Raw genomic sequence first — 23,371 nt, forward strand, 5'->3', positions numbered from 1 at the left:
ATTCCAGCCATTTAAGTGTTTTGCAGTAGCCATTTACTACTAAAGCCACCAGCATTACGGGTGAAACCGGCACGAGATGACCGGTACTATTTTGTATTTCCTCCTTTCAGCTGCTATCACCTAGCGTCCGCATGTCACTGGTGCGGTTTTGGAATCAGAATGATGGGGCGCCGGCCGCTGTCGTAAAATTAACACCAACAAAAAGATGCATATTTGCAAGGTTTTTTCCGCTAGCAGCAGCATTTTGTAATAAAACAGAAAATTCAATTAGCCGCTTCTGTAACAAAATTTCGAGGCACCAAAAGGGGCCAGGTGCCGAATATATCCATTTTTTTGGTCAATCCGTCCAGAATTCTTTCAAGATAGCGTCCGTATGTAGCCGGTACGGTTTAGTAATGAAACTGATGGGGTGAAATGTTCGAACGGTACGTTTTATACCAAGGCTTCGTCAGATAAATTAAAAGTGGGATGGGCTACGCAAATTATGGAATGGAAGAGACAAATGTTTCTTCAAAGCTGCGCCGGCCGCTGTCATAATATTAACACCAACACAAACATGCATTTTTGCAAGGTTTTTTCCGCTAGCAGCATCATTTGGTAAAACAGAAAATTCAATTTGCCGCTTCTGTAACAAAATTTAGAGGCACCAAAAGGTGCCAGTTGCCGATTATAGTTTCCTGGTTAGTCCGTCCAGAATTCCAGCCATTTAAGTGTTTTGCAGTGGCCATTTACTACTAAAGCCACCAGCATTACGGGTGAAACCGGCACGAGATGACCGGTACTATTTTGTATTTCCTCCTTTCAGCTGCTATCACCTAGCGTCCGCATGTCACTGGTGCGGTTTTGGAATCAGAATGATGGGGCGCCGGCCGCTGTCGTAAAATTAACACCAACAAAAAGATGCATATTTGCAAGGTTTTTTCCGCTAGCAGCAGCATTTCGTAACAAAACAGAAAATTCAATTAGCCGCTTCTGTAACAAAATTTCGAGGCACCAAAAGGGGCCAGGTGCCGAATATATCCATGTTTTTGGTCAGTCCGTCCAGAATTCTTTCAAGATAGCGTCCGTATGTAGCCGGTACGGTTTAGTAATGAAACTGATGGGGTGAAATGTTCGAACGGTACGTTTTATACCAAGGCTTCGTCAGATAAATTAAAAGTGGGATGGGCTACGCAAATTATGGAATGGAAGAGACAAATGTTTCTTGAAAGCTGCGCCGGCCGCTGTCATAATATTAACACCAACACAAACATGCATTTTTGCAAGGTTTTTTCCGCTAGCAGCATCATTTGGTAAAACAGAAAATTCAATTTGCCGCTTCTGTAACAAAATTTAGAGGCACCAAAAGGTGCCAGTTGCCGATTATAGTTTCCTGGTTAGTCCGTCCAGAATTCCAGCCATTTAAGTGTTTTGCAGTAGCCATTTACTACTAAAGCCACCAGCATTACGGGTGAAACCGGCACGAGATGACCGGTACTATTTTGTATTTCCTCCTTTCAGCTGCTATCACCTAGCGTCCGCATGTCACTGGTGCGGTTTTGGAATCAGAATGATGGGGCGCCGGCCGCTGTCGTAAAATTAACACCAACAAAAAGATGCATATTTGCAAGGTTTTTTCCGCTAGCAGCAGCATAAACATCGGAAACAGAAAGTGACAACAACAATAACAACAAAGTCAGATCGATTGTATCCGTTAGTGTCGACTGTGCTTGGGAAGAGAGGTAGTGATTGGCTGCGCGGTATGATTTAGACAATCGATATTAATTACCAATTTTTCAATAGTGTATCTCAAACAATAGTTTGTTTTTGTTACATAAATTTAACCGTAAAAGAATTTCTGATCGATTGATGCCAAAACCTCGAAAACCTGATTATAGATGACTGCAAAATAAGCGCTCAAAACCTGACCACTTTTCTCTGGTTTTCCCTGGTTGAATTACTAGATTTTTAAATTCAGGGGCCTAACTTCGATATAGACGTTAGTCAACGTCAAAAATCAGCAACATCAACAGGATCTGTAACACCTGTCAATTTTGAAAATGGTCTATATTTATTTATAATATAGAGTCGCGCAAAGCTAAAAACGGGGCTCTCTCACTCTCACAGAGAACAGACTAGCAAGCGATGAACAAATAGTTTGAAAAAAGTGTGTAAAATTGTGCATGTGTGTCACGAAATATCGTTCGAATTAAGCCCCTCGTCATGCTAAATGGTAAAGTAAAGTGTAATGTCGCTACCATCGCTAAACAGCCTGTATGTTAATCAGGGTATGTACCTTGCACTCCCTTTGGTACTGACGTTGAAATATATTTGCTTTGCCATTCGCTCCACAGCGACGGTAGCGACATCACACTTTACTTTATCATTCAGCATGACGACGGGTTAAATTCGGAGGGTGTATTTTTGCGCAAACAAATTTTTGACGTTGACTAACGTCTATATCGAAGTTAGGCCCCTGAATTTGAAAATCTAGTAATTCAACCAGGGAAAACCAGGGAAAAGTGGTCAGGTTTTGAGCGCTTATTTTGCAGTCATCTATAATCAGGTTTTCGAGGTTTTGGCATCAATCGATCAGAAATTCTTTTACGGTTAAATTTATGTAACAAAAACAAACTATTGTTTGAGATACACTATTGAAAAATTGGTAATTAATATCGATTGTCTAAATCATACCGCGCAGCCAATCACTACCTCTCTTCCCAAGCACAGTCGACACTAACGGATACAATCGATCTGACTTTGTTGTTATTGTTGTTGTCACTTTCTGTTTCCGATGTTTATGCTGCTGCTAGCGGAAAAAACCTTGCAAATATGCATCTTTTTGTTGGTGTTAATTTTACGACAGCGGCCGGCTCCCCATCATTTTAATTCCAAAACCGCACCAGTGACATGCGGACGCTAGGTGATAGCAGCTGAAAAGAGGAATAACAAAAGAGTACCGGTCATCTCGTGCCGGTTTCACCCGTAATGCTGGTGGCTGTAAGTAATACATGGCTACTGCAATATACTAAAATGACTGGAATTCTGGACGGAATAACCAGTAAACGAGAATAATCGGCAAATGGCACCTTCTGGTGCCTCGAAGTTTTATAATAGAAGCGGTTAATTGAATTTTCTGTTTTACAAAATGCTGTTTTATTCACTTATGTTCGAGCGTCTTGATAGAAAAATTTTCACTACACTTTTCACTTTTTATTCGCTTTCACTATTTAATTCTATCACTTTTCACTTTTCACTAATTCTATCACTTTTCACTTTTCACGAAGATGAAGGTAAGAAAAACGAAATGGAATATATTTTTGTTATTGGTGAGCAGAATGGATATAACAGAAGAACCATACAAGTCATTTATGACAATAAGAAACGAATCCAAAACAGGAAATCTCACACAACACTCACTCCGCTAACAGAAGATCGGAAAAGAGTAGTGGTTGAATATGACGTCAGTTTCACTCGTCAACTTCGTAGAAAATTTAGAAAATTTGGTATCGATATTATCTACAGTAGTAGAAATAATCAAATGAAAACAAAGTTGGGGTCTACTAAAGACACTATTGACAAATTACATAGGGCGGGTGTTTATAAAGTTGCATGTCCACATTGTGATAAAGTTTACATTGGCCAAACAAAAAGAAATTTAGACATCCGGCTTAAGGAACATACTTCAGAACTTGTAAAGGCTAAGAAAGACTCAGAAAAAGGAATAACTCACCATTTCAGATCCAAAATAGCCGAACATATATTTCATGAAGATCACGCTATGACTACCGACAACATTAGTCTAGTTCGATCAGTAACATCCCCTTGGAAATTAGATGTCGCAGAAAGTTTGGAAATTTTCAAACAAAACCCAGCTACCCTCCTTAACAGAGATCAGGGTAATCATTTCTCTTGGCTTTTTAAATTTTTACCGAAAACTCCCCGACAAGGCATGGATCACCAGGCCGCACATTTCTCTACCTAACTCAAGTTGTTTACGTTTTCTGAGTTAAAATTTGCCCCAGTCGTTTACCAAATTAGGTATAAAATTCTTGGGGTTTCGCTATTTTCTCCACTGTCCAAATAAGCACTGACGAAGGCACTATGCCAGTGCCGAAATACGTATTTGCAAGTGAAAAGTGATAGAATTAAATAGTGAAAGCGAATAAAAAGTGAAAAGTGTAGTGAAAATGCTGTTGCTAACGGAAAAAACCTTGCATAAATGCATGTTTGTGCTGTTGTTAATATTACGACAGCGGCCGGCGCAGCTTTCAAGAAAAATTTTTCCTTACCATTCCATCATCTACTTAGCTCCTCCTTCTTTCTAATTATCTGACGAAGCCTTGGTATAAAACGTACCGTTCGAACATTTCACCCCATCATTTTGATTCCAAAACCGCACCAGTGACATACGGACAATACGGATTTTTGTAATAAAGGCTTACAGCTATAGTAATTTTCTAGCAGTTTCGTCTAGTGCTAAAACGAATATATTGAGAATCTTCCCAATGTCTCGACACATGAAGATGATCTATAAGCGCAATTCTCGGAATACATCGAATTTCTTAATTCTAATGTTTGTCTTGTCATTTCAAACTACGAACAAATGCTTGTCTAATTCGAATACCTGGGAAGCGGGAATGCCAATATAAATAAGGTTTCATCCATATATGTCATTTATATTATTTATTAATTATTGTTCAAAGCGCTCTAATGTCAGCAAATGAGAAAGCACTGTTAGATGAAAAATATAGAGTCCTACGTCATGCGGTCGGGTCTTTAATACCACCCTCCTACTATTTTAAATACATGAAGTTATATGCTGGGCTGGACCTAACCTAGCATGAGCTTTATCTATTTAATGTCAAACAATTTTTAAATTTAAAATTTTTGCTTGAATCGTTCTGGTCTCCAATTTCAGATAGTTCCGTTGAGTTTGCTTTTTGCTTAGATAGGAAAATTTTACCCAATGCGCTAAATTAAATGATTGTCTTGGTAGTGCAGTTACGAACAAAGGTTTGATTCGAATATGTATGAAATGACAGCGATTAAATAAGAGAGATCCATTCTTCTAGTATATATTATAATTTATAACGTTTTAACGTCTCAGCATTCAGAAATACACTGTTAGATAAAATTGCAACCAATACTGGAGTTGCAATTCCCTCTACTATTTGTTTTAATGGAATTTAAAAATACGGTAGTCAACGTCATGCGGTCGTGTCTTGAATACCACCCTCCTACTATTTTACACACTTTTTATCGTTTGCTTGTTAGTCTGTTCTCTGTGGTGTAACCGTAACCAACCAACCCAATGACATCGCGCCATGTTTCAAGGGCTAACATCTCAACGTGAAACGTGAGCGTGAAACTTTCAAAACATATGTAAAAACCTACCAAATATTGTTTCTTCCACAATACTTTTGGAATTCAACGTCATCACTTTTACCAAAAAAGAGCTTTTTAAACCCGAGACTCACACCATCCTATATTCCACTGATATTATGCAACATGTACTCTGTTTGTTTTTGCTTTAGTCGATTTATTCGAAACTCAATAATTAGCGGAAAACTTTTATGAATAATGCGTTGTGTAACGAAATTTTTTGGCAGCGAAAAGTGAAAAAGTTTCATCGACATACAGGTAATCCAAGTAAGGAAGCATGCTTAAATGACGATGCATTAATAGGAGGAGGGGAGAATAATTGTTTGTGACAAACTGGACCGGGGGGGGGGGGGGGGGAGGAGTTGGATTAGAATCGACGAAGCATTTTTATTGAAAGACCCTTTTTTGCAGAAAAAATGTACACTTAAAATACACTAAAACATCGCACAAAGTTTTGTGGCGGGAGCTGATAAAATCCGTTTATCTTTGGCATTCGGCAATCTTCTGAAAGCTGTTCTAGCACATAAATAATTGCTTGTATTCTCAACTCGTGCCTCTTATTAGTGAAATTACAAGATACTCATTTGTTTTCAAAGCCTGGTAAGTGCAGCGAGTTTTGTTTTGCGAAATCGTGACTATTTTTTGTATTTTCTACAGACATGGGCCGTATGGAGTTTTATAAAAAAAAATTCTCCTCGTACCAAAAAATAAATTTTGCAAAGCAGAAGACAATTGCATCATATAAAAAAGAAAAACAATTGCATATCACCACAAAATAACACGAACTACTATGTTTGCCATCAAGAAAGATCATCATGATTGAATTGGACACGGTGCATTTTTAGTCAGATATTTTTCTTTAAAAATGTTAGTTTTTTTTTTCTTCATAAATCAGTTTGTTTTTTTTTTGTTCTTGTATGTTTTTCCTAGAACTGGGAGGGGTGGAAGGGGTGTCATCCAATACTCCGTTTTTTCTGGGAGAGTTAAGACTTCGTGACCAAATGCCACAAGAGATTAGGGAAATGAAGGAGGCGGGGTGTGAAAATCATTAAAAAAATTTTACGTCATTTGAGCATGCTCCCTAACCAAAACTTCGGATAGAAATAGATTTCATAGCCTAATCAGTGAAACTAACGATCATGAATAGAATTCTATTAAGCTCAATCTGTAAGTAACTAACCGTACTTTCAAGCCCCCATTAAAATTCACATTAAGTTCGATTTGGTCGCTGCACAAAATACTATTCAGCTTGAAAAAAACTTCAAAAAACTCAATCGTGGCTTAATAAACAAATGAAAACCTCATGGTTGTACATCAACTCTTGTGCTATGATGGTTTTAGCATTTCAAACATTGTCTATAACATCAAATTACCTTTTTTCAGCTCGCAGTATTCTAGTATTTTCTTAGCGTTTGATGTTTTAGAAGTGCGGTAATAAGTAGCGCGGCGTTTATTGGCCACCGTTGAAATCTACTACGCCGCCGCCTTCGATTATATGCTCGGCGCACAAGTCTAGATCACACCAGAAATCAGCAATCCTGATTTCGCAAAAATTAAACGCTCCGCTGCAAGATTCTCTACATCCTTCATGCACTTTATCTAGCTCCAAAAACCGCAAACAGTCATTAAGATTGCGATTGATCTAAATCCTGCAAAGTAACATAATAGTCTAATAAAAATAACGATAAAATAGGCTCAGAGCGTTGAGAGCGAATGCAATCTCTCAAAAACCGAAAGCTGAGCGTACGTCAACGTACGACGCACTCTCGGCTCGGCCAGCTGTTTCTAGAGCGACTGTGTAGGGAGCAGATGATGATAGTCGATCGCTCAGTGGCTTTGTTAGAGTCCAGCAGCTTAAATACCTACTGTGGCGCGCTCTTATCAGCTGTTAGTCGCTCTCATGTGTATCGGAAGAATATGTGTGACATTCGCCAGGTCTGCTGAGGCTGAATACAAACTTTTATTGAGTGATTTATCTTGTAATCGGTGATTTTGTTGATCAAGTGATCTGAACGGAAGTGCATCTCCAGTGGGTAACGATATGAGCCTTCATACGATGAACGAAATAGTGCAAAAATACAAAAGCTGGAAGTCCTACATAAAGGTTGGTAAAATGATCCGACTGGAAGCTTATCTTCGATCACAATTAGCACCAATTTCCTAACTGAAAGCCCCAATACACTTGTTGAACCCTGCCCAATCCATTATGCACACGAAATCGGCTTCTGGTGGTAGAACTGACGCTGTTTTATTCGTTCGGTTTGACGGTCGAGTCGAGTGCGCAATGTTGAAGCGACGAAGCAATTTTTCCCCCGATTCGTCTGTTGTAGCGTGTGGACGCTCAAAAACAACTCCGCTGGAGATAGCATTTCGCACGAAGGCCGATGGTGTATTACATACAAGTGTCGAAAAAAATCAGCTAACCTTTTCGGAGGGTGTATCTGATTTCTTAATCATTGCGAATCGGGCCGTACTATTTTGAAGGTTGAATTTACTCGGTAAAACGTACTTATCAGCTCGGGTGCCAACCTTATAATGATGACCCATATACAATTTCTTCTAACTTTGTCAACGAAATCATTTGATCAGTTGATGAATAAGAATTCTCTGTTGCAGCTTGCAAGAAGCTTGCAGGTTTTTGCTGACAGTGCGTTGGTCTTTTCTCGTTTGTTCTTAATCAATGAAGAAATATTGAAGCCTGAATCCTAGTTTTTGTTATTTATCGATATGTTAGCACCGTAATGACCATTAATTGATAATTTATGAAGGAAAATTGGCATTTTCTATTATTCAAGAGTCGTGGGCCAATTTGACGCATGATTATCCTTTTATGCACATCATTGTCAGGGTTAATTATTTTTCTGGATCATTTGAACTTTTTGGTTTTTCTAGGATCGAACAGCCATCAATTTGTTATTTATCGATATGTTAGCACCGTAATGACCATTAATTGATAATTTATGAAGGAAAATTGGCATTTTCTATTATTCAAGAGTCGTGGGCCAATTTGACGCATGATTATCCTTTTATGCACATCATTGTCAGGGTTAATTATTTTTCTGGATCATTTGAACTTTTTGGTTTTTCTAGGATCGAACAGCCATCAATGTTTAGCTAATATTTTGTAGTTTTTATAAAAAATAAGTTTTTTTAAGATAATTATTTTCCATTTTTTTTTTGCTAAAACAAATTTGTAAACTGTATATTTGTTTCAGAAAGACAAAAATATAATTTAAAACTTTGCCAAAGACTTCAAACCAATCAAACCGTACCGAAGACGTCCTATAGCCTATTTCAAAGTCTTGTACCTTCGAAAATTTGCAGACGGCCAACTCCTAATCAACAGAGGACTAAAATAAAAGATAATAAAGCTGGTTTTCATTAGTACTATAGCACTTTTGTGCAACTCAAGAAATGCGGAGAACTTTTGAAAATTCGCAAAAAAAATCTACTTGATTAATTTGGTTTTGACATTTTAAAAACCAACAACAACAATGACAAATTTCGCCACATGCATACTCAGAAACATAGGACAACGACGATGGTGTTTTCCCATTATCAGTGTTGTCTTGGTTTGCATTCGAACTATACTTAGGGTTACCATTTGGTCGGAGTTAAAAATCAGGACTTTTCAGGCACAAATTCAATCTAAAAAAATTCAAATAGGTTGCATACGGCTATGAAGAAAGAAACACTCAAAGTTTCGTTTGTGCTTTGCGAGAATATACCTACAGATATTTGGAAGACTGGAATTGGTAAACTTATCCTGTTTCTGCTGCCCTGGATACAATTAACCTGAGCAGGAGGTCTTTTGTTGCTGCTCATCGCCGACAGTTGCTGCATCGCTTTGGTGTTGGAGTGCTGAGCGTTACAGAGAACCGGCTCCGGTGGATACTCATTGCGACGAGGGCGAGGAGGCCAAAGGTGAAGGAGATTCATCGGTCGGCGTGCGCTGCTTTCTCGAAGGTGTTGTGCCGTGCGGCGTGTGCCTCGGTGCATAAAACAGCTAAGGGGTTTATTTTTGTTTTTTTTTGACGTTGACTAACGTCTATATCGAAGTTAGGCCCCTGAATTTAAAAATCTAGTAATTCAACCAGGGAAAACCAGAGAAAAGTGGTCAGGTTTTGAGCGCTTATTTTGCAGTCATCTATAATCAGGTTTTCGAGGTTTTGGCATCAATCGATCAGAAATTCTTTTACGGTTAAATTTATGTAACAAAAACAAACTATTGTTTGAGATACACTATTGAAAAATTGGTAATTAATATCGATTGTCTAAATCATACCGCGCAGCCAATCACTACCTCTCTTCCCAAGCACAGTCGACACTAACGGATACAATCGATCTGACTTTGTTGTTATTGTTGTTGTCACTTTCTGTTTCCGATGTTTATGCTGCTGCTAGCGGAAAAAACCTTGCAAATATGCATCTTTTTGTTGGTGTTAATTTTACGACAGCGGCCGGCGCCCCATCATTCTGATTCCAAAACCGCACCAGTGACATGCGGACGCTAGGTGATAGCAGCTGAAAGGAGGAAATACAAAATAGTACCGGTCATCTCGTGCCGGTTTCACCCGTAATGCTGGTGGCTTTAGTAGTAAATGGCTACTGCAAAACACTTAAATGGCTGGAATTCTGGACGGACTAACCAGGAAACTATAATCGGCAACTGGCACCTTTTGGTGCCTCTAAATTTTGTTACAGAAGCGGCAAATTGAATTTTCTGTTTTACCAAATGATGCTGCTAGCGGAAAAAACCTTGCAAAAATGCATGTTTGTGTTGGTGTTAATATTATGACAGCGGCCGGCGCAGCTTTCAAGAAACATTTGTCTCTTCCATTCCATAATTTGCGTAGCCCATCCCACTTTTAATTTATCTGACGAAGCCTTGGTATAAAACGTACCGTTCGAACATTTCACCCCATCAGTTTCATTACTAAACCGTACCGGCTACATACGGACGCTATCTTGAAAGAATTCTGGACGGACTGACCAAAAAAATGGATATATTCGGCACCTGGCCCCTTTTGGTGCCTCGAAATTTTGTTACAGAAGCGGCTAATTGAATTTTCTGTTTTATTACGAAATGCTGCTGCTAGCGGAAAAAACCTTGCAAATATGCATCTTTTTGTTGGTGTTAATTTTACGACAGCGGCCGGCGCCCCATCATTCTGATTCCAAAACCGCACCAGTGACATGCGGACGCTAGGTGATAGCAGCTGAAAGGAGGAAATACAAAATAGTACCGGTCATCTCGTGCCGGTTTCACCCGTAATGCTGGTGGCTTTAGTAGTAAATGGCCACTGCAAAACACTTAAATGGCTGGAATTCTGGACGGACTAACCAGGAAACTATAATCGGCAACTGGCACCTTTTGGTGCCTCTAAATTTTGTTACAGAAGCGGCAAATTGAATTTTCTGTTTTACCAAATGATGCTGCTAGCGGAAAAAACCTTGCAAAAATGCATGTTTGTGTTGGTGTTAATATTATGACAGCGGCCGGCGCAGCTTTGAAGAAACATTTGTCTCTTCCATTCCATAATTTGCGTAGCCCATCCCACTTTTAATTTATCTGACGAAGCCTTGGTATAAAACGTACCGTTCGAACATTTCACCCCATCAGTTTCATTACTAAACCGTACCGGCTACATACGGACGCTATCTTGAAAGAATTCTGGACGGACTGACCAAAAAAATGGATATATTCGGCACCTGGCCCCTTTTGGTGCCTCGAAATTTTGTTACAGAAGCGGCTAATTGAATTTTCTGTTTTATTACAAAATGCTGCTGCTAGCGGAAAAAACCTTGCAAATATGCATCTTTTTGTTGGTGTTAATTTTACGACAGCGGCCGGCGCCCCATCATTCTGATTCCAAAACCGCACCAGTGACATGCGGACGCTAGGTGATAGCAGCTGAAAGGAGGAAATACAAAATAGTACCGGTCATCTCGTGCCGGTTTCACCCGTAATGCTGGTGGCTTTAGTAGTAAATGGCTACTGCAAAACACTTAAATGGCTGGAATTCTGGACGGACTAACCAGGAAACTATAATCGGCAACTGGCACCTTTTGGTGCCTCTAAATTTTGTTACAGAAGCGGCAAATTGAATTTTCTGTTTTACCAAATGATGCTGCTAGCGGAAAAAACCTTGCAAAAATGCATGTTTGTGTTGGTGTTAATATTATGACAGCGGCCGGCGCAGCTTTCAAGAAACATTTGTCTCTTCCATTCCATAATTTGCGTAGCCCATCCCACTTTTAATTTATCTGACGAAGCCTTGGTATAAAACGTACCGTTCGAACATTTCACCCCATCAGTTTCATTACTAAACCGTACCGGCTACATACGGACGCTATCTTGAAAGAATTCTGGACGGACTGACCAAAAACATGGATATATTCGGCACCTGGCCCCTTTTGGTGCCTCGAAATTTTGTTACAGAAGCGGCTAATTGAATTTTCTGTTTTGTTACGAAATGCTGCTGCTAGCGGAAAAAACCTTGCAAATATGCATCTTTTGACGTTGACTAACGTCTATATCGAAGTTAGGCCCCTGAATTTAAAAATCTAGTAATTCAACCAGGGAAAACCAGAGAAAAGTGGTCAGGTTTTGAGCGCTTATTTTGCAGTCATCTATAATCAGGTTTTCGAGGTTTTGGCATCAATCGATCAGAAATTCTTTTACGGTTAAATTTATGTAACAAAAACAAACTATTGTTTGAGATACACTATTGAAAAATTGGTAATTAATATCGATTGTCTAAATCATACCGCGCAGCCAATCACTACCTCTCTTCCCAAGCACAGTCGACACTAACGGATACAATCGATCTGACTTTGTTGTTATTGTTGTTGTCACTTTCTGTTTCCGATGTTTATGCTGCTGCTAGCGGAAAAAACCTTGCAAATATGCATCTTTTTGTTGGTGTTAATTTTACGACAGCGGCCGGCGCCCCATCATTCTGATTCCAAAACCGCACCAGTGACATGCGGACGCTAGGTGATAGCAGCTGAAAGGAGGAAATACAAAATAGTACCGGTCATCTCGTGCCGGTTTCACCCGTAATGCTGGTGGCTTTAGTAGTAAATGGCTACTGCAAAACACTTAAATGGCTGGAATTCTGGACGGACTAACCAGGAAACTATAATCGGCAACTGGCACCTTTTGGTGCCTCTAAATTTTGTTACAGAAGCGGCAAATTGAATTTTCTGTTTTACCAAATGATGCTGCTAGCGGAAAAAACCTTGCAAAAATGCATGTTTGTGTTGGTGTTAATATTATGACAGCGGCCGGCGCAGCTTTCAAGAAACATTTGTCTCTTCCATTCCATAATTTGCGTAGCCCATCCCACTTTTAATTTATCTGACGAAGCCTTGGTATAAAACGTACCGTTCGAACATTTCACCCCATCATCAGTTCGTATTGTACAAGCGACACGTTCGGACGTGTTTTTCGCCTGCCTAGTTACGCGCTTTGTTTCTATGGAAATCGACGAGACGCTGCACCCTGCGGTTAACAATTCCTCCGCTAGCTCAAAGCACAAACGGAAGAAAACCGATCCGGTTATTGATAGTAACGATGAATTAGAGGAGAGATTACTGAAGAAAAATGCCTTCAGCACTTTGACAGAGGTCCTCAAAGTTGATCAGAAGAAATCATCATCTCCAGTGGTCTGCGCTCCGGAAAACAACCCTGAAAAACGGAAACAACCACCACTGGTGGTAAAAAACGTTGAATTTGCTACCCTTCTCGGGAAAATGGATCAGTGTGACGCTCAACCGACGTACAAAATCACCCGATTCGGCACTAAAATTAATTGCTCATCTGCTGAGGAATTTGACAAGGTGCAAAGTTATCTGAAGCAGTGTGCGTTTGAATATTATACGCACGACAAACCGAATGATAAACCCTATCGGGTTGTGCTTCGTGGCCTTCCCCTGGTGAACCCACAAGAGATTCTGGATCATCTGAAGAAGGAACATAACATCACCGCTGTTGCGGCCTACATCATCAGACGGAAAGGCGATTGCGCAAATCTGGACGAGTCCTTCTACTTGGTGCACTTTCACAAAGGATACACTAACCTCAAGAAGCTGAATGAGATTAAAAGTATCTCGCAAATCATAGTGCGTTGGGAAGCATACCGCAACAAACGTGCAGACGTGACACAGTGTATGAATTGTCTACATCACGGACACGGGACTCGCAATTGTCACCTGAACAGCAGATGCAATATTTGTGGTGAGCCTCATGCTTCGGAAAACTGCAAGAAGAAAGATGCTTCAGCGAAACGGTGTGCCAACTGTAACGGATCCCATGCTGCAACCGATCGAAACTGCCCCAAACGAGCAGAATACATCCGGATTCGCCAACAAGTGACAACTAAAAACCAGCCGGGTCGCAAGGAGAATAAAAAAAATCAACCTGTTCCTGAACTGACCACCTCGAATTTCCCTGCATTACCGAACAAGAGCACCTCCACCGTAACGAAACCTGTGGGCAATCCGTCCACACCAAACGCCTGGTCCAATCAATTGCAGAAGCAAGAACCCCGCATCGATCCTCGCACTAGAGCAGGTTTGAACGATCTCCCTCCGGAATTCTCTCGTGCCGAGTGTAGTGAAAACATGCTCTACGGTTCGGAAGAACTGTGGTCCATTTACAACGAGTTCTGCGATCGCCTGAAGCAGTGCAAGACCAAATCGGACCAAGTTAAGGTCCTTGGCTACATGGTTTGCAAATATGGGGTCAACTGAGCCCTGCCGCATCCGCATCGCCAACTGGAACGCTCGCTCTATAAGGGCGAAAAAGATTGAATTGAGTAATTTTCTCGCTCAAAAAAATGTCGACGTAGGAGTGATCTCGGAAACCAGGCTCAACCCAAGAATAAACTTCTCACTTCCAACCCACACCATTATCCGGTTAGACCGCTCCAACTCCAGTGGTGGCGGTGTGGCCGTTATAATAAGAGAAAACATCCGCTATGAAATCCTGCCCCATCCTAAAACCAAAGTCATCGAGGCAATCGGAGTTAAAATTTTTGCTCGTCACGGATTTGTCACATTGTTTGCAGTCTACATCCCTCGGCAGTGCTCGGATTGCAACGATACCTCCAAATTCTTTACAGAAGATCTACAAAAACTAACCGACAACAGGCGAGGCTTCATTGTTGCCGGTGATCTTAACGCTCGCCATACTCAGTGGCGAAACAACTTCTGCAACAAAAACGGTAACCTTCTGGCAGACCATCTCAGTTCAGGTACGTGCACCATCCACTTCCCAGATGAACCAACGTTCATCTCCCCAGCTGGAAACACCTCCACTCTAGACATTTTTCTGTCTGATCTGGCATTATCGAAACCTGTAACCCATCAAGAACTGAGCTCCGACCACTATCCAGTGGTGTGCGAACTTGATTTCAGCCCTGCACTGGCGCAGGCTACAACAATACGTGATTACCACCGAGTGAACTGGATTGCCTTCAGCCGCATGGTAGATGCACGTCTTCCTAATGTAGTGAATCTATCAACTACTCTGAATATCGACAACGCATTAAACGTCTTCGAAGAAGCCGTGCACACAGCCGAGGAATCCTGCATCCGCAATGTTCAGGTGAGGAGGAAATTTTCGCTGATTGACTCCGATACCCGGCGATTAATCCAGAAAAGAAACACTGTCAGAAGGCAATTCCAACGCTCCGGATGCCTAATGAAAAAACATGAACTCTCTCGTCTCAATGTTCTTATTGCGGAAAGAATGTTGTCTATACGAAACCAACAGTTCTCGAACGAAATTGAACGTATGAAAGACCACTCGAAACCGTTTTGGAAGGTAGCTAAAATCCTGAAGAAAAAACCAACTAAAGTTCCACCATTGAAGGACGATACTGGAGGTATCCTAGTTTCCCCATCAGAGAAAGTGGATGCCATAGCCAACAAACTAGTTCAAGCTCACAACATCGGTACAGGGATGAGCAGCCCCCATGAAATTGCAGTGCAGAACACAATTAGTCAGCTAGAGGAGCAGCTCAACGATGTTCCATTTACTGGTCAAATATCGGAGGACGAGGTACGTGCTGCAGTCAAACGTGGTAAAAACATGAAAGCCCCTGGGAACGACGGCATCGTAAATCTGATTCTGAAAAAGCTCTCTGGTAAAGCTTACCGTTTTTTGGCAGTAATTTTCCAAAAATGTTTCCAGCTCAACTACTTTCCTTCTGTATGGAAAACTGGGAAAATCATCCCTATATTAAAACCTGGAAAAGATCCGACCAGCCCAGCGAGCTACAGGCCTATAACACTGCTCTCGGCTATAAGCAAAGTCTTCGAGCGTTTAATCCTGCTTCGTATGATGGAACACATCGAGGAACACCAAGTCATTGTGCCGGAACAATTTGGATTTCGGAAGGGTCATTCTACTGTCCACCAACTGATCCGAGTGGAGAACATTATCCAGCGGAACAAAACACTTTCCACCAACACAGCCATTGTTTTTCTGGATGTGGAAAAAGCGTTCGACAACGTGTGGCACGATGGACTCGTCCACAAACTGGTGCAAGCAAACTTCCCACAATACCTCACGAAAATGGTAAGAAATTATCTTGCTAACAGAACTTTTCGGGTGCATCTTCCAGGAGCTTTCTCAGAACTCAAACCGGTCTCAGCTGGGGTTCCCCAAGGTAGCATCTTGGGCCCCATACTATACAACATTTTCACTTCCGATGTACCACAACTTCCTGGTGACTGCAAACTGGCCCTGTATGCAGACGATAGTGCGATAATTGCTAGCGGTCGTAATTCAGCAACCTACTGTGCAAGGCTTCAAAAAGGTGTAACGGCGTATGTTTCCTACCTGAATAGCTGGAAAATTAAAGTAAACGAAAATAAAAGTCAAGCCATTCTATTCCGACATCGATTGTCAGCAAAACTGCTTCCAGACCGTCAGATACGAGTGAACGGATGTACCGTTGAATGGGCGAACGAAGCCGGCTATCTTGGCATCACAATTGACAACAAACAAATATACAAATCTCACACAGACAAGCTGAAATGCAGGTGCATTGGATTAATAAAGTCCCTCTATCCGTTAATATCTCGACGATCCAAGCTGTCACTCAAGAATAAATTGGCAGTGTTCATGGCAATTATCGCTCCAGTGATAAATTACGCTATGCCTGTGTGGGGAACCTGTGCAGAAACACATAGAAGAAAACTTCAAGTAATCCAAAACAAGCTGCTGAGAACAATATTGAATGTCCCATATGATACGAGAACCACCGAGCTACATCGCACCGCAGGATGTAAAACGATCAACGAACGAATTGAGGAATCGATACAGGACTTCGTTATGAGTGCGACACACTCGGAACACCCGCTCATCCGAGCGCTGGTTAGTTAGATTTTGAAATTTTAGTTTAAGTAGGTTATAAAATTAAAACAACACTGATTTGGTAGTATCAAACAATCTCATAACTATTTTAAATATTAAAACTAAAACGAGCATTAAAGATGCAAAATGTAAACTTAAACCAAAGGATGAAAAAGGAAAATCTTGTATCACTTAAATAACAAAACTTGTACCAAACAAAGAGATAAGAATAAATTCAAATTTTAAGTAAAAAAAAAAAAAAAAAAAAAATTTCACTCCATCAGTTTCATTACTAAACCGTACCGGCTACATACGGACGCTATCTTGAAAGAATTCTGGACGGACTGACCAAAAAAATGGATATATTCGGCACCTGGCCCCTTTTGGTGCCTCGAAATTTTGTTACAGAAGCGGCTAATTGAATTTTCTGTTTTATTACAAAATGCTGCTGCTAGCGGAAAAAACCTTGCAAATATGCATCTTTTTGTTGGTGTTAATTTTACGACAGCGGCCGGCGCCCCATCATTCTGATTCCAAAACCGCACCAGTGACATGCGGACGCTAGGTGATAGCAGCTGAAAGGAGGAAATACAAAATAGTACCGGTCATCTCGTGCCGGTTTCACCCGTAATGCTGGTGGCTTTAGTAGTAAATGGCTACTGCAAAACACTTAAATGGCTGGAATTCTGGACGGACTAACCAGGAAACTATAATCGGCAACTGGCACCTTTTGGTGCCTCTAAATTTTGTTACAGAAGCGGCAAATTGAATTTTCTGTTTTACCAAATGATGCTGCTAGCGGAAAAAACCTTGCAAAAATGCATGTTTGTGTTGGTGTTAATATTATGACAGCGGCCGGCGCAGCTTTCAAGAAACATTTGTCTCTTCCATTCCATAATTTGCGTAGCCCATCCCACTTTTAATTTATCTGACGAAGCCTTGGTATAAAACGTACCGTTCGAACATTTCACCCCATCAGTTTCATTACTAAACCGTACCGGCTACATACGGACGCTATCTTGAAAGAATTCTGGACGGACTGACCAAAAACATGGATATATTCGGCACCTGGCCCCTTTTGGTGCCTCGAAATTTTGTTACAGAAGCGGCTAATTGAATTTTCTGTTTTGTTACGAAATGCTGCTGCTAGCGGAAAAAACCTTGTAAATATGCATCTTTTTGTTGGTGTTAATTTTACGACAGCGGCCGGCGCCCCATCATTCTGATTCCAAAACCGCACCAGTGACATGCGGACGCTAGGTGATAGCAGCTGAAAGGAGGAAATACAAAATAGTACCGGTCATCTCGTGCCGGTTTCACCCGTAATGCTGGTGGCTTTAGTAGTAAATGGCTACTGCAAAACACTTAAATGGCTGGAATTCTGGACGGACTAACCAGGAAAATATAATCGGCAACTGGCACCTTTTGGTGCCTCTAAATTTTGTTACAGAAGCGGCAAATTGAATTTTCTGTTTTACCAAATGATGCTGCTAGCGGAAAAAACCTTGCAAAAATGCATGTTTGTGTTGGTGTTAATATTATGACAGCGGCCGGCGCAGCTTTCAAGAAACATTTGTCTCTTCCATTCCATAATTTGCGTAGCCCATCCCACTTTTAATTTATCTGACGAAGCCTTGGTATAAAACGTACCGTTCGAACATTTCACCCCATCAGTTTCATTACTAAACCGTACCGGCTACATACGGACGCTATCTTGAAAGAATTCTGGACGGACTGACCAAAAAAATGGATATATTCGGCACCTGGCCCCTTTTGGTGCCTCGAAATTTTGTTACAGAAGCGGCTAATTGAATTTTCTGTTTTATTACAAAATGCTGCTGCTAGCGGAAAAAACCTTGCAAATATGCATCTTTTTGTTGGTGTTAATTTTACGACAGCGGCCGGCGCCCCATCATTCTGATTCCAAAACCGCACCAGTGACATGCGGACGCTAGGTGATAGCAGCTGAAAGGAGGAAATACAAAATAGTACCGGTCATCTCGTGCCGGTTTCACCCGTAATGCTGGTGGCTTTAGTAGTAAATGGCTACTGCAAAACACTTAAATGGCTGGAATTCTGGACGGACTAACCAGGAAACTATAATCGGCAACTGGCACCTTTTGGTGCCTCTAAATTTTGTTACAGAAGCGGCAAATTGAATTTTCTGTTTTACCAAATGATGCTGCTAGCGGAAAAAACCTTGCAAAAATGCATGTTTGTGTTGGTGTTAATATTATGACAGCGGCCGGCGCAGCTTTCAAGAAACATTTGTCTCTTCCATTCCATAATTTGCGTAGCCCATCCCACTTTTAATTTATCTGACGAAGCCTTGGTATAAAACGTACCGTTCGAACATTTCACCCCATCAGTTTCATTACTAAACCGTACCGGCTACATACGGACGCTATCTTGAAAGAATTCTGGACGGACTGACCAAAAACATGGATATATTCGGCACCTGGCCCCTTTTGGTGCCTCGAAATTTTGTTACAGAAGCGGCTAATTGAATTTTCTGTTTTGTTACGAAATGCTGCTGCTAGCGGAAAAAACCTTGTAAATATGCATCTTTTTGTTGGTGTTTATTTATTTATTTATTTATTTATTTCGTCAAGCAAATGTAGACTACAGTTATAATAATACAATGCTTTCTTATATTCTATACATTATTTCCAGTAGTTAGTCGTTTTTTTATTTGATTTCTGCCCATGGTGATGTCGATATTTTCGCAGTGCTGGTTATAGTGACGCATCATGCGATTTATTGGGCCATTTTTTGAGTAGTTTGTTCTGTGAGAATTTTCCGAAAATATTTTACGATTTCTTAATTGACGACTGGGTGCATAAAAATTTAGTTGTGATAATAATTGAGTAGATTGCACGCGTTGAGAAATAATGTCATTGATAAAATAAAGCATTGAAAGATCGCGGCGTTCTTTAAGTGCTTGTATGTCTATAAGCATGCAGCGTGCTTCATATGATGGCAAGGGAAATGATGTCCAATTTAGCTTACGAAGCGCGTACAAAAGAAATTGTTTTTGGACAGATTCAATGCGTTCTTCATGTGTGGCAATATAGGGATTCCATACAATGCTACAATATTCCAGAATTGGTCGGACGTATGTAATATATAATAGTTTGATTGTATATGGGTCTTGAAAATTGTGGCCGAAGCGTTTTATAAAGCCCAGCATACTATTTGCTTTGTTGATAATTGTATTATAATGTTCTATGAATGTGAGTTTGGAGTCTAAGATTACGCCTAGGTCCCTAACGATTTTGCATTTTTCTACTGGTTGGTTTCCTAAGAAAATGTTTGTTGGTGGTGTTACTGTTTTTCTGCTAAAGGCTATTGAATTACATTTTTTAATGTTGAGTTGTAATAGGCTTTTGTTGCACCAAGTGTAGAATACATTAATTTCGTTCTGGAATATTTCGAAGTCTTCTGCATTGGTTATTTCTATAAAGAGCTTCATGTCATCAGCATATACAAGCACATGTATTGACTTAAGAAGAAAGGAAATGTCATTTACGTATAATATAAAAAGAAGAGGGCCCAGGTGGGAACCTTGAGGAACCCCAGAAGTTACTTCTATTGGGTTTGAAAAGGAATTTTGAAAGCGGACTATTTGTGTTCGTTTTGTTAAGTATGACTGCAGCCATTCCAAAAATTTTGTTTCAGTTCCGTATTTTTCGAGCTTGAAGAGTAATAATGGTATGTCGATTCTGTCAAATGCCTTGCTAAAGTCCGTATAAAGAGCTTCTACGTGGTTACCGTTGTCCATTACAGTCAGAGTGAAAGTTATGAATTCCAAAAGATTTGTGGTAGTTGATCGGCCTTTGTAAAAGCCGTGCTGTTGAGTTGTAATTTGGTGTTTTACTTGTTGAAAGATTTTTTCATTAATTATTGATTCAAATAATTTTGGAATGCATGAAATAATGGCAATTCCACGATAATTACGAATGTCAGATTTAGCGCCAGATTTGAAAATTGGCACTAAATATGAGGTTTTCCAGAGTTCTGGGAAAATTCCATTCTTCAGGGACATGTTAAAAAGGTGTTGTAATGGTGTAGATAGTTCTTCTGCCAAATTTTTGAGAAAAATTGGAGCTATTCTGTCAGGTCCAGGACCTTTCGTAGCGTCTAAATTTTTAAGTGCGTTTTGAATTTCGAATTCAGATATTTGATTGACAGATAAAGAATTCGAAAATTCAGGAAAATACGAGAAGTATTCGCGGTCGCGATCTGTTTCTTCATATTTGGTGTAAATTTCTTGAAAAAAAGTGGCAAAAAGACTACATATTTCATTACTAGTTTGTCCTACATTACTGTCAAGATGCATTCGTGATGGAAAGTTGTTACTTTTTAGTTTGGTTTTTACGTAATTAAAGAAGTTCTTAGGGCAAGACTTGATTTGATATTCGATTTTACGATTATGTTCTTCATGTGCAATTTTAATGGCTGCGTCAAGTTGACAGCAAATTTCTTGGTAATTTTGAAGATTTTCGCTATTGCTGTCTTTTTTGTATATTTTATGTGCTTTTTGTTTTCTATTTTTTAGGTTCTTCAATTGTGGATTAAACCACACTGGATATTTGTTGGTGTTCGTTCGTCTTCTTTTCTTTAGAGGTACATTTTCTGATATAATTTGATTAATTATTTCATAAAATTTTGATACTTCTACGTTGACATTTCCTTCTTTACAAATTATACTACGCCAATTTATTATGCGAAGTCTACGTTTGACTTGTTCGAAGTCAGTTTTGTGGTATTCCGGTACATCCTCGTACTCGCAGTCGCTGGGGTACGAAGTGTTATTCATTACTATTGAATATTCAATTGCTGTGTGGAATGCTTCATTTTTCCAGATGGGAGTCAATGATGCATCTACACAGAAGTCTTCAGTGCAGTTTGTGAATAATAGGTCTAAATAAGCATTTTGTTTGTTTTTGACATGATTGATTTGATATAGACCGAGTTCTGAGGATTTGCCAAAAAGATACTGCAGTGTTTCGTTTTCGCCTACGACTGGGAGTAAGACAGATTCATTTTCAATGTCTACAATAAAGTCTGCATTACGTTGGTTGAAGTCGCCATAGACATGCAGTTTTACTTCTGGTTTCATGTTAGACATAATAGATTCTAGAGTTTTGAAAAATAATTCATACGAATGTTTATGAGCATGTTCCGGTGGAAAGTACACAGAACAGAAGATATGTTCTTCGCCAGCAATAAATGCTTTGGCCCATACGTGTTCAAATTCTTTATATTTGTCGGATATTATTTCTTCAGAAGTAAAGTCTACATTAATGGCAATGAGGACTCCACCGCCTGACTTTTTTTGACTGGTAGACAAATTCCGATCGTGCCGGAATACATTGTAATTGTTTCCAAATACTTCTTCGCTTCTTACGCTTTCGTCCCAGCTACTTTCAGTTCCTAAAATTATTTTAAAAGATGACGACAATAGATTTTGTTGAATTTCTTTCATTTTGCTTGGGCTTTTCATGCGATTGAAATTCTGACAATAGATAAGAATTTCAGTCGCATTCTGTCGAGGAAGCGAAGAAGTGTTAGTCAAGTTATTACTTATGTTTAAATATAATGGTTCTGCCTCAGAAGAGGGCGTCCTTACTTGCGAAAATTTGTACTAAATTTATTTACACTTTCGCGAAGTTGTTGAAGACGGTGCGTGCGTTCATTTGATAAAAAATGACGATATGATTGAAGGTCGGCTACTGCTTCGGCTGGCGTGAGTCCATATTCCTGATGGACTTCAATAAGATTTTACGACAGCGGCCGGCGCCCCATCATTCTGATTCCAAAACCGCACCAGTGACATGCGGACGCTAGGTGATAGCAGCTGAAAGGAGGAAATACAAAATAGTACCGGTCATCTCGTGCCGGTTTCACCCGTAATGCTGGTGGCTTTAGTAGTAAATGGCTACTGCAAAACACTTAAATGGCTGGAATTCTGGACGGACTAACCAGGAAAATATAATCGGCAACTGGCACCTTTTGGTGCCTCTAAATTTTGTTACAGAAGCGGCAAATTGAATTTTCTGTTTTACCAAATGATGCTGCTAGCGGAAAAAACCTTGCAAAAATGCATGTTTGTGTTGGTGTTAATATTATGACAGCGGCCGGCGCAGCTTTCAAGAAACATTTGTCTCTTCCATTCCATAATTTGCGTAGCCCATCCCACTTTTAATTTATCTGACGAAGCCTTGGTATAAAACGTACCGTTCGAACATTTCACCCCATCATCATTCGCTCTCAGACTGTTGAGAAGTACAGTTCTATTTCTGAAAAGCCGGGTTAGTTAAAAATTTTATTCCGTTTTGTGCGACAGTTCGTCGCTTGCATCGCTGTGTGATGTCAAAGAAAAAGAGAAGAGCAGGCTCGAGCCCTGCGAAACAAAACTCTGCTGCTGAAGTAGGCAGTAAAAAGAAGAAACCAGGCGGAAGCAGTTGCACTTCGAAAAGCGTGGCTGACTGCGACACGGTGACAAACGCTAGCGACGTTGGAGATTTTGGCGAGCCGACTGATGTTCCGGATTCTGCCAGCCCCAATACGGTGAAAGTGAAGCTTCCCCCGCTGGTAGTGAAAAACGTTCCTCTCAACAAGCTCATTAGCGACTTT

The 23,371-nt window shown here is 40.2% G+C and overlaps 1 protein-coding gene across 1 annotated transcript in view; it reads left to right on the top strand.

The window, feature by feature from the left end:
• The first annotated feature begins 7,217 nt into the window (after positions 1-7,217).
• LOC129719016 (lysM and putative peptidoglycan-binding domain-containing protein 2) overlaps positions 7,218-23,371 on the top strand; it is a 64,342-nt gene continuing 48,188 nt past the window's right edge. The window contains exon 1 of the mRNA XM_055670323.1: positions 7,218-7,468. Within this exon, the coding sequence (XP_055526298.1) occupies positions 7,406-7,468 (63 nt within the window). The 5' untranslated portion in view covers positions 7,218-7,405. The remainder of the gene's footprint in view (positions 7,469-23,371) is intronic.

This window comes from Wyeomyia smithii, chromosome 1 (assembly GCF_029784165.1).
Source record: "Wyeomyia smithii strain HCP4-BCI-WySm-NY-G18 chromosome 1, ASM2978416v1, whole genome shotgun sequence".
NCBI lineage: Eukaryota > Metazoa > Arthropoda > Insecta > Diptera > Culicidae > Wyeomyia > Wyeomyia smithii.